This window comes from Alosa alosa, chromosome 2 (genome assembly GCF_017589495.1).
Source record: "Alosa alosa isolate M-15738 ecotype Scorff River chromosome 2, AALO_Geno_1.1, whole genome shotgun sequence".
NCBI lineage: Eukaryota > Metazoa > Chordata > Actinopteri > Clupeiformes > Clupeidae > Alosa > Alosa alosa.
Window position 1 is genome coordinate 27,191,279 of NC_063190.1, and position 9,647 is coordinate 27,200,925.

The window sequence follows — 9,647 nt, forward strand, 5'->3', positions numbered from 1 at the left end:
GATTTATGCACCAATTTGTCTGTTTGAAGCTGTGACTAAAATGGCTTTTGTCTCTTTTGACTCACAGTTAATGGAAGCCTGCCAGGAGCCAAGCCACTCAAGCCTCCAGGTAAATGCCTCTTAACAAGTGTTGAAAATGAGGAGTTAGTCTTGCTCATTCTCACTGGAGTCACTTCAATATGTTGCAATGGCTGGCAGGCACAATGACATACTGAAGCAAAATTGGCTAAAATCTCATTGTTAAGCAATAAAACCTAATTTAAAGCAGGTTTTTGCTGAAATATTTGGCAGAGACACTATATTTAGTGTCTTGTTCTTGCCATCGTCAGCAGACTGAGTGACTCTGATTTTTTTGTGTAGAAGTTATCTGATTTATCAAGATTTGGCAAAAAACAAAAAGGTTAAACAATTAAGCTGTAATTCAATACCAAGCCTGCCATTTATTCTGATTTTGCATGGTACACTGCTGTGCTCAACTTTAGGTATTGGTGGAGGCGTGGTAGCCGGACGAGGGGATACTCCAGCGACTCTAGATGAAGGACCTGGTGGAGCAGGAGGAGGAGGGCCAGGGGGGGTTGGTGGAGGTCCAGGGGGAGCTGGTACAGTCCCCGGAGGAGTAGGCGGAGGTCCGGGAGGAGTTGGTGGAGGCCCAGGTGGTATTGGTTCCAGCACAGGTCCCACTACAGGAAAACCTCCTAAAGGTCAGAGTCCAGCCGCAGACTTCTTCAAATGTATATAATATTGCGTAATATCCCATTAAACAGGACACTCAAAACAAAGATGGAATGGCAGTGAAGTTACGAGGTTTTAAGCTGATAATGATCATTGAGTGTGGTGTTTATGCTCTGGACAGTGTACGGGGGTACGGGTGGCACTGGACTCCTCGGTACTGGAGGAGTCGCTGGAACTGGAACTGGTGGCCCAGGTGGAGCATCTGGAGTGACAGCAGGAACCGGTCTGGTGCCTGGAGCAGGAGGGGTCGGAACCAGAAAACCTGGCAAATGTACAGCACCAAGAACCTTTGTCCTACATCTCTTTGTTTATGTATTATAGTTTTCCTATATTCTCATGCTGCCCCCTCCCAAAAACCCCCTCTATTTACCGCATCATCTCATATCATGCCAGCCAGTAGCTATTTAAGTGTAGACTTGGACCTGTGTAAAGTTAAAAAATATGCCCTTAAAAACACTTCCATCAGAAGTAAACAGGCAATTAGAATTCCCACTCCTAAACGAGTATGAGTACTAATATGTCTGCTGTCTTTAGCATATGGAGCCGGAGGCGCTCTGGGAGCAGGAGTTCCAGGAGGACTCCAACCAGGAAGTGGTAGGCTATGCTGTTTTCCTCAGTTCTGTAAAGTATGTACTTGGGTACAATCCTGGTAAAATCCTGTTGATCAGCCAATCAAATTGTATTCCTCCCCTCTGTGTTACTAAGGCAACGTGCTGATTGGTCAGAATTTTTGTGTTTTGGTTTGTTCAAAGCCACTATGCGTCTTTCCCATTCACACACACAGTACAGACAGCTAAAGGACCTATTAGTTAGCTGAATTTGACAAAAGACAACTTTTTTTATTTAAATTGTTAAATTAAATGTGAATTAACGTACATGATTAAAGTGTAGTGGCTAAACATGTGATTGAACTGCAGTCGATTAAATGTCAAATATTTTCACCACAGCTATTTACAGAAATAATATCCTACACCAAGGGTATACTGTATTCTTTGAAAGATATGTTTCTTGGTTTTAATTTTGGTATTGATTTTTCCCAAACTGTCCTTTGATAGCAATTTTCCTAGTGCCACAGTTGGAAACTCAGTCATGATGATGGTCAATGAGGAAACAGGCTTTATTCTTTAATTGATGCGCATCAAGGGAGAGAGAGAGTTTCCAAAGGATTCAACCATATCTCTAACGAGACAAGGAATATTCAAAACCTATGTATATTACAAAGGGGGGGGGGGCGTGACCTCTTGTTCTAACTCAGAGGGTTGATCCTGATCAGGAGGACCCCAACTCCCAACGAGACAAGGAATATTCAAAACTTATGTATGTTATGTATGACCTCTTGTTCTAACTCAGAGGCTTGATCCTGATCAAGAGCACCCCAACTTGCACTTTGCTAAATGTTAGCAGCCATACGCCACAATGGGAAGTGTGAAAGCCCCACACTAGCTTCCCTTTATGTTACGTTTCGAGCCTCACGCTCTTCATCAGACTCTGTGTACAGGGGTACGGGTGGCACTGGACTCCTCGGTGACTCCTGATGAAGAGCGTGAGGCTCGAAACGTAACTTGTGATGATACTCTAAAAAGGGAGCTACTGTAGTGTCCGGATATTCCTTGAGATTTTCGACGACAATACCTGATTTTGGATGTGCGCACATAATGTTTTTGGATTAAATGTGAAAGCCACCCATTCCTGTTCACCTAGTATCTAGAGACAAAGGGTCACACCTGGGAGTAAGCAGAGGTGCTCAGCAAGTCTTCCTTTCAATCGTAAATCTAAAATACAGAATTTATAGACAAGAGAGTGATGAACATAAGAAACATACAGAAGGTACACATATAGCAATGAGTCTGATTCACAACTCTTTCACCTTTCAGGCTTACGGTACCCAACTGGAGCAGGTATGGGAAAGCCTGGAAAAGGTAAACTACCTCACTGCTATTAATACACATGTGCCTCGCAACATACAACCGACCTGTGTATGAGCTTGGGCTAATGTCTTATATCTTACATATGGTACAGCTTATGGAGCAGGTGGTCTGGGTGGCCCAGGCGGCTATGGTGCACAACCAGGTGGTGGTTACGGAGCAGGACCTGGAGGCTACGGCACTGGACCTGGTGGTTACGGTGCAGGACCTGGCGGCTACGGCACTGGACCTGGTGGTTACGGTGCAGGACCTGGCGGCTACGGCACTGGACCTGGTGGTTACGGTGCAGGACCTGGCGGCTACGGCACTGGACCTGGTGGTTATGGCACTGGACCTGGTGGTGCTGGTACTGGCCCTGGTGGTTATGGCACTGGCCCTGGTGGTGCTGGTGGCCCTGGTGGTTATGGCACTGGCCCTGGTGGTGCTGGTACTGGACCAGGTGGTGCTGGTACTGGACCAGGTGGTGCTGGACCTGGTGGTGCTGGTGCTGGCCCTGGTGGTTATGGTGCTGGTGCTGGTGGTTATGGCACTGGCCCTGGTGGTGCTGGTACTGGCCCTGGTGGTTGATGGTACTGGCCCTGGTGGTTATGGTGCTGGCCCTGGTGGTGCTGGTGCTGGCCCTGGTGGTTATGGTGCTGGCCCTGGTGGTGCTGGTGCTGGTGCTGGACCTGGAGGATATGGAGCTGGAGCTGGGGGTACGAGTTCTATCTATTCTAATAGACATCTAATCTATTCTAAACTAATCTACTCACTGTTACGTCCACAATAAATTAAGATAAATCTTTATAAGAGGAATTAAATGTTTATTTTGCAGTTTATTTATTTTCCGGTCTAGGATATGGCCCAGGAGGAAGGAAACCACCCAAAAGTATGGCCATTTTGGGCTTCTTTTAATTTCTCAGAAACTGAACAGTCTTATCATGTTTTGATGTAACAAATTGGTCATCTAAAGCTCATCTCACTATCAGCTTACATCAATGTGCTTCTAGGCTACGGAGGTGCTGGACCAGGTGGGGTTGGCGGAGGTCCAGGCGGATATGGTGGAGCGCTTGGTGGAGTCGGAGGTGGCCCTGGCGGAGTTGGCACAGGTCCTGGGGGAGTTGGTGCTGGTCCAGGAGGAGTCGGCCGTGAGCCTGGCGGAGTTGGTGGTGGCCCAGGCGGATATGGAACAGGTCCTGGAGGCGTTGGAGGAGGTCCTGGTGGATATGGCACTGGACCTGGAGGAGTTGGTGGAGGACCTGGAGGAGCAGGAGTGGTTCCAGGTGGTGCAGGTGCTGGAGGTAGCATAAACTCCACATCAAAATGAGCATTTTAATAGCCTACACCAGTGGCCATTAAATAAACCTACTATCTTTTCATTTCAGGTTTAGGATATGGGCCAGGTGGAGTTAAACCCCCTAAAAGTATGTGACAGAACAATTCAGAAATTAGTTATTATTTAACCCTAGAAAAACTTGAGTATGACATTTCATGATGCTATTTTTTTGTGATTTTCCACAGGTTATGGTGCTGGAAGAGGAGGTGCTGGAGGTCTTGGAGGAGGCCCTGGAGGAGTGGGCGGAGGTCTGGGAGGACTTGGTGTAGGTCCAGGAGGTGTTGGCGCAGGCCTGGGAGGAGTAGGAGGTGGACCTGGAGGAGTTGGCGGGGGTGGTGGAGGTACATTTATGGATATTATTATATGGACATTATAGATTTATAGATTTCAGAGATTATATTATAGATTTATAGATTATATATTTCACACAATTACTTAAGTACTTTACTTGTAGGTTCAGGTCAATTCATTTCAACCCAGCTCAATGCAGAATCAGCCAAAAGTTTTCCTATTAATTTAAGTTTTATTCAGTATTTTATCAACAGGCAGCCTTTGTTGATGTAGCGTTTTGATGGTCTGATTTTCTCCTTGCAGGACTCAGGTACCCAGGATTGGGAGCAGGGGCTAGCAAGCCTGGGAAATCAGGTGCCGATTTTAATTCACCCTCAGCATTGTTGTCTGGAGATGGGGAGATAGAACAGGATCAGAAAGTAAATACTACTACTACTAAATACTTTCCCTCTACTCTCGCACCTTGCCTCATTTTGACTCACTACTTCTAAAGTGCATTCTGCTTTTTGAGGAGTTGCGCTAATTCAGATGGCTGATTCAATCCACTAAGAAGGACTTGTGCTGTACTTTCTGAGCCTGTAATATCCACCACTTTGCCTATTGCTTCTAAATAAGTTAAATAATAGTAAATTATCACTTTGCATAATCCAGAATATAAAGATGTCTATGTTACCGTTGGATGAGATCATTCATTTTACTGCTCACCTGTTGCATAGTGTCAATCTCTTTTGTTGTGCTTCTGTGTGAATGATAACAGGATATGGAGCTGGTGCCCTTGGAGGTCAGGGCTATCAACCAGGTGACATCAGAGTTTTACTCCTTTACAGTTCCTACTATCATTGCACTATGATCTGCTATCCCATTGTTAATAATTTTGAGTATTGCAGTATTTCAATGAAATAGCATCTGCATTGTAGAATACAGTTTTTCATAGGCCCTATGTCATGGAAATTCTTTCTGCAGGAGCTGGTGGACCTGGATATGGTGGTTATCAGCCCTACCCAGGTAATGGAAGCATCGTAGATAGACAAAGAATTAATCAGAATATTATTATTGAAGATCATTGACTCCACATCACTACTGTACATCAATACTAGTATTAGCACACTACTACTTTTAATGACAAGAACACTAGTTCTAATCCTTTTTTTACAACTTACACCAATCCACATGGTTACTAGTCTAATGGCTTTCCAGAAACTCACAATATGAAGCTAAACTGCAAAAATAATTCCAGATGCTTGCTGCTATTGGTTAATGATCTTCCCTCTGTCCTCAGGTTACAGAGGAGCAGGAACAGGAGGAGCTGGAGCTGGGCAAGGAGCAGGAGGACAAGCCCCTCTCACTCCTCAGCAGTGTAAGTTACACACACACACACACACACACACACACACACACACACACACACACACACACACACACACACACACAATTCTGTCAGGTACAGTCATTCCATGTCATTTTCTTTTTCAGCTAAAGCAGCCAAATATGCAGCCAAATATGCCGCCCTCCAAGGATTTCTTGGAGCAGGTGGTTATAGAGGTGAGTTGCCTCGATATCACTTCAACTTCCTGAGCTAGCCTTCCATTCCATTTATAATATATGAATGTTCAATGAATAATTAAACCAAAAGACGTTACAGTAATAAAATGTCTGGCCAAGGCCAGCTCTAGGCAGGGGCCAGGGTGGGGTAAGCGTTGTGTCTTGCCCACCCAAACAAAGTCAATTTTATTTTCAGTTGTGCATCTTGATGGTAATTTTGATACCATAGATTTAATAGAGACCCAGTCAGACCAATAGTATGAAAAATCAGGAACAGAGTTTATTTACAATGATGCGCATCAAGGGAGAGACAGCATGACTTCACCTAAAGATCAATCAGCTGCTCTAACTAGACAAGGAAATAGTTAGGGTTTAAGTATCCTTCCAAGCTGACAGGAGATGGCGTTGGTTATCCCATATCACATGGACTACACTGAATCAGACTCTGATTAGTGGCAACCTGGCAATCCGGAGCAGATAGCTACTGGCGCAGCCATGTAGAACAGTGAAACACTGAAAAGACATAATATTCCTGCTTATCTCTAAATACAGTCACACACAGATATACACAGGAACAGTACAGATATCATACAGTCATTACCTAGAATCATACTTTTAGTATCAAAGTGACCCACTAATGAGAAATGCAGAACATTAAACCACATATTGGAATATTGGACATAATGCAGAACATTAAACCACATATTGGAATATTGGACATAATGCAGAACATTAAACCACATATTGGAATATTGGACATAATGTTCTATTCCACTTTCTCTCAATCTGCACAGTCTGCAGCCTCAAACCCAGTTTGGATGTAGATGAGTTGGTGGTGTTGAGTAAAGGTAGCTATAGCTGGTACATAGCTCTGCAGTAGGCTTATGTGTGTGTGTTAGCTAAACCCCTCCTGATGCCTTAAAGGAAAAGTCTGGACATTTTTCACATAGATCTCTGTTTCTCGAAGTCACTGAATATTGTCGAAAACAATCAGTGCTACCTAGCTCGAGTTGCTGCAGCCAACAGCTAGAGCAGCCAGGCAGCTGCAGTGCTACATTCTAGGGGGCATGATTTTAAAGATGCCCCCGGAGTGTAGCACTGTAGCTGCCTGTCTGCTCTAGCTGTTGGCACGGATAAGCAAAAATACATAAAAATGTCAGATTGTCAAATGACATTGTCAATGCATGCCCAGATTGTGCAATGTTGCATGTATTCCCACTGGATGATTAAAGTACTCAAGAAACTGACCATTAAAGTTCATAAACTACAAAAATACACCTATAAAGTATTTTGATACAAAATACAAAGCCATTTTCTTCAACAAAATAAAAATACAGATGACAAAATGCTATTTTGTATTTGAAATACTGCCCATCCCTGACCGTTGGCTCTAGCAACTCAAGCTAGGTAGTACCGATTTTTTCTGTGTTTGTGTTTTGTGTTTATGTCAATGCATATGTCTGATCCAATTTGACCGCTTTGCTATGTTGCCCACCCAAATGTAGTAGGTTAGAACCGGCCCTGTGTCTGGTTCTGTAGGCCTACATCTAAGAAGAATAAGCCTAATGTTATTTTTTTCCCTCAGGAGGTGCCTTGCGGAGGAGGAGGAAGTGAGGGCCTCACGGAGGGAAGTGACCTCATAAACAACGTGGTGCTACTGCATGATCGAGAATGTACTTCTTACAGCTCGGCCCAAGAGATCCCGTTCATGTGCAAAACGTCTTTTCTGTCGTTGACCTTCTTATCCTTTATGTTTGTATTGTGAGATTTCTACAAACAAAACAGCTGTCTTGATATTGAACACGCCAAATGTACACACTGACCATTGTGGCCACCCAAGTATTGTAAATGTGGCCTTATAAAATGCTGGTTGGTTATCACTTCATTTGCTCTTGTTATGTAGAGATTTATGCTGTTGTACTGTGCTCACAGCTATCACTTTCCTGTTTAGTGTCTTGGGTGGACTCTGCTTATCTGTGAATGGCATCATTTATGAGGGACATACTAAGTAACAATTGTAAGATCAACTGTTATTCTCACATATTCTCACAATCAGTGACAAGACATTTAAGTGCTAAGCAGAACCTGAAATGTCAGTTCCTTTTTTTTCTCTTTTTCTGGGTAAGTCTTTTAACGTTTAATTTCCAAACTTACACGTCAGGACGTATGTCGTCAAGGGACTTGTCGCTGCTATTCAGGGATCCTCTGATGCCAGAGGTTACAGCATTGCCAGGCTGAGAAAAGTGACAAATCTTTTGAGATACCTCTGAGATTCTAATGTTCCCTAGCTACATCTTCACCGGTGTCATGCAAACGTAAGGGAGCGAGATGATTAGCTCATGAATCTAAGCTTTTGAAGCTAACAATGATCCTCTGTGCATTTGTGATGCAAGAAAAACAACAACATTCTTTTCCTCATACTTTTGATATTACTACTAGTTTTTCACTCAAGCTTTCTAAAGTGATTTCCACGTGTTTTCTTTTTGTTTATTTTAAATTATGAGATATGAAAATTAGATGTGTTTTCTTATTTTTCCTTTTTTATGTGTGAGTGTGAGTTTGTATCTTCATTAAACATTGTTGTTGTTAAACAGTTTAACACTAGGAGACTTTTCTACATGGTGTCTCAGAGAACAGAAACTATGTGATCTTTGTGTTTTCAGAATTGCAATTCAGTTGCATATGTGACCCGAATTAAGTGGTCAATGAGTGTTGTCCATTGTTTAATGTTTACTCTTTTAAGTATTCACTGGTTCGTCAACATTAGTCCAACAGATATCAATGTTTGTCTTGAAAAAGTGTTTTTCTTTGACTGTAAATGGGATTGATGCACTATTTCATGATGCATAATTACCTGTCTGCAGGTATAGGCATAACCCCAGGCGTGATAACTTCTATCATTAAAAACAATACAATTTGACAAAAACCTGCAGGTAGTGTGGCTTTGTATTTTCAGCTGCAAAACCAACCAATGTTCATAAACGGAACTGTCAACCAACCACAAGCCCTCCCTCCCACCCTTTCTCTCACTCTTTCTCTCTCTTTCTTTCTCCCTCTCTCACTCTCTCTATCTGTCTCTCTCTGTCACTCACATTTGAAGCAATGCACTGGCTATCAACTTGGTGAAAAAAACGAAACATTGAGCCACAGAGATCACATAGTAAAGTACAAGTACACATACAGTAAGCATAAGCTTTGTCAGTAAAGTACATGCACACATTCAGTAAGCATAAGCTTTGTCAGTAAAGTACAAGTACACATACAGTAAGCATAAGCTTTGTCAGTAATTTAGCAGTAGCTGCACCATCCCGGGCGCTGTCCCTTTTTAGGGCACAAGCTGAAACCGACACCATCTCTACTTGGTGAGCCCTCACTCTTGGCAGACGGTCAGACTGTAACAGCCACAGTGATCCAGTTCACGTCTTTTTTTGTAAAGTATTCACACACTGACTGAGCACATTTGTGACAGTTCAGTGGTCTTCTCAAAAACTAGTTCAAGCTTCACTGACAAGGGGAAGCAAACTTCTGTTTTGTTGCTGCTTGCACTCACTCAGGCCATAATTTCCATCCATTGCAACATAATATTGGTAGATATTGCCATTGACCAACAATAACAAAAAAAAAGACTTTGAAGATTTTAGAGCTAAAACTGGTTGGGTCATACTATAAGTCATTCAAAGACATGTGCCAAAATCTACTTAGGCCTATTGGGAGTTTCTTACACATGTGCAACTGACATTCAGAACAGGAAGAGAGAGTTCTCACTCTTTGGGTGTGACTAAACCCAGGTTGTGTGGATTTAAAAACATACTCACTGCCTACCAAAACCCAAGTTCATTTTC

General features: G+C 43.0%; 2 protein-coding genes across 2 annotated transcripts in view; both read left to right on the top strand.

The window, feature by feature from the left end:
- elnb (elastin b) overlaps positions 1 to 943 on the top strand; it is a 23,407-nt gene extending 22,464 nt beyond the window's left edge. The window contains exons 48-50 of the mRNA XM_048229353.1: positions 68 to 109; positions 483 to 574; positions 854 to 943. Coding sequence (XP_048085310.1) covers positions 68 to 109; positions 483 to 574; positions 854 to 943 — 224 coding nt within the window. The remainder of the gene's footprint in view (positions 1 to 67; positions 110 to 482; positions 575 to 853) is intronic.
- On the top strand, positions 616 to 8,725 carry LOC125285104 (PE-PGRS family protein PE_PGRS16-like). The gene is made up of 15 exons (XM_048229364.1): positions 616 to 701; positions 854 to 1,003; positions 1,267 to 1,326; positions 2,607 to 2,651; positions 2,752 to 3,352; positions 3,493 to 3,525; positions 3,647 to 3,937; positions 4,022 to 4,060; positions 4,158 to 4,313; positions 4,567 to 4,682; positions 5,021 to 5,062; positions 5,227 to 5,268; positions 5,543 to 5,620; positions 5,737 to 5,805; positions 7,391 to 8,725. The coding sequence occupies exons 3-15, from the start codon at positions 1,270 to 1,272 to the stop codon at positions 7,568 to 7,570; spliced, it is 1,749 nt and encodes a 582-aa protein (XP_048085321.1). The 5' UTR covers positions 616 to 701; positions 854 to 1,003; positions 1,267 to 1,269; the 3' UTR covers positions 7,571 to 8,725.
- The last annotated feature ends 922 nt before the right edge of the window (positions 8,726 to 9,647 follow it).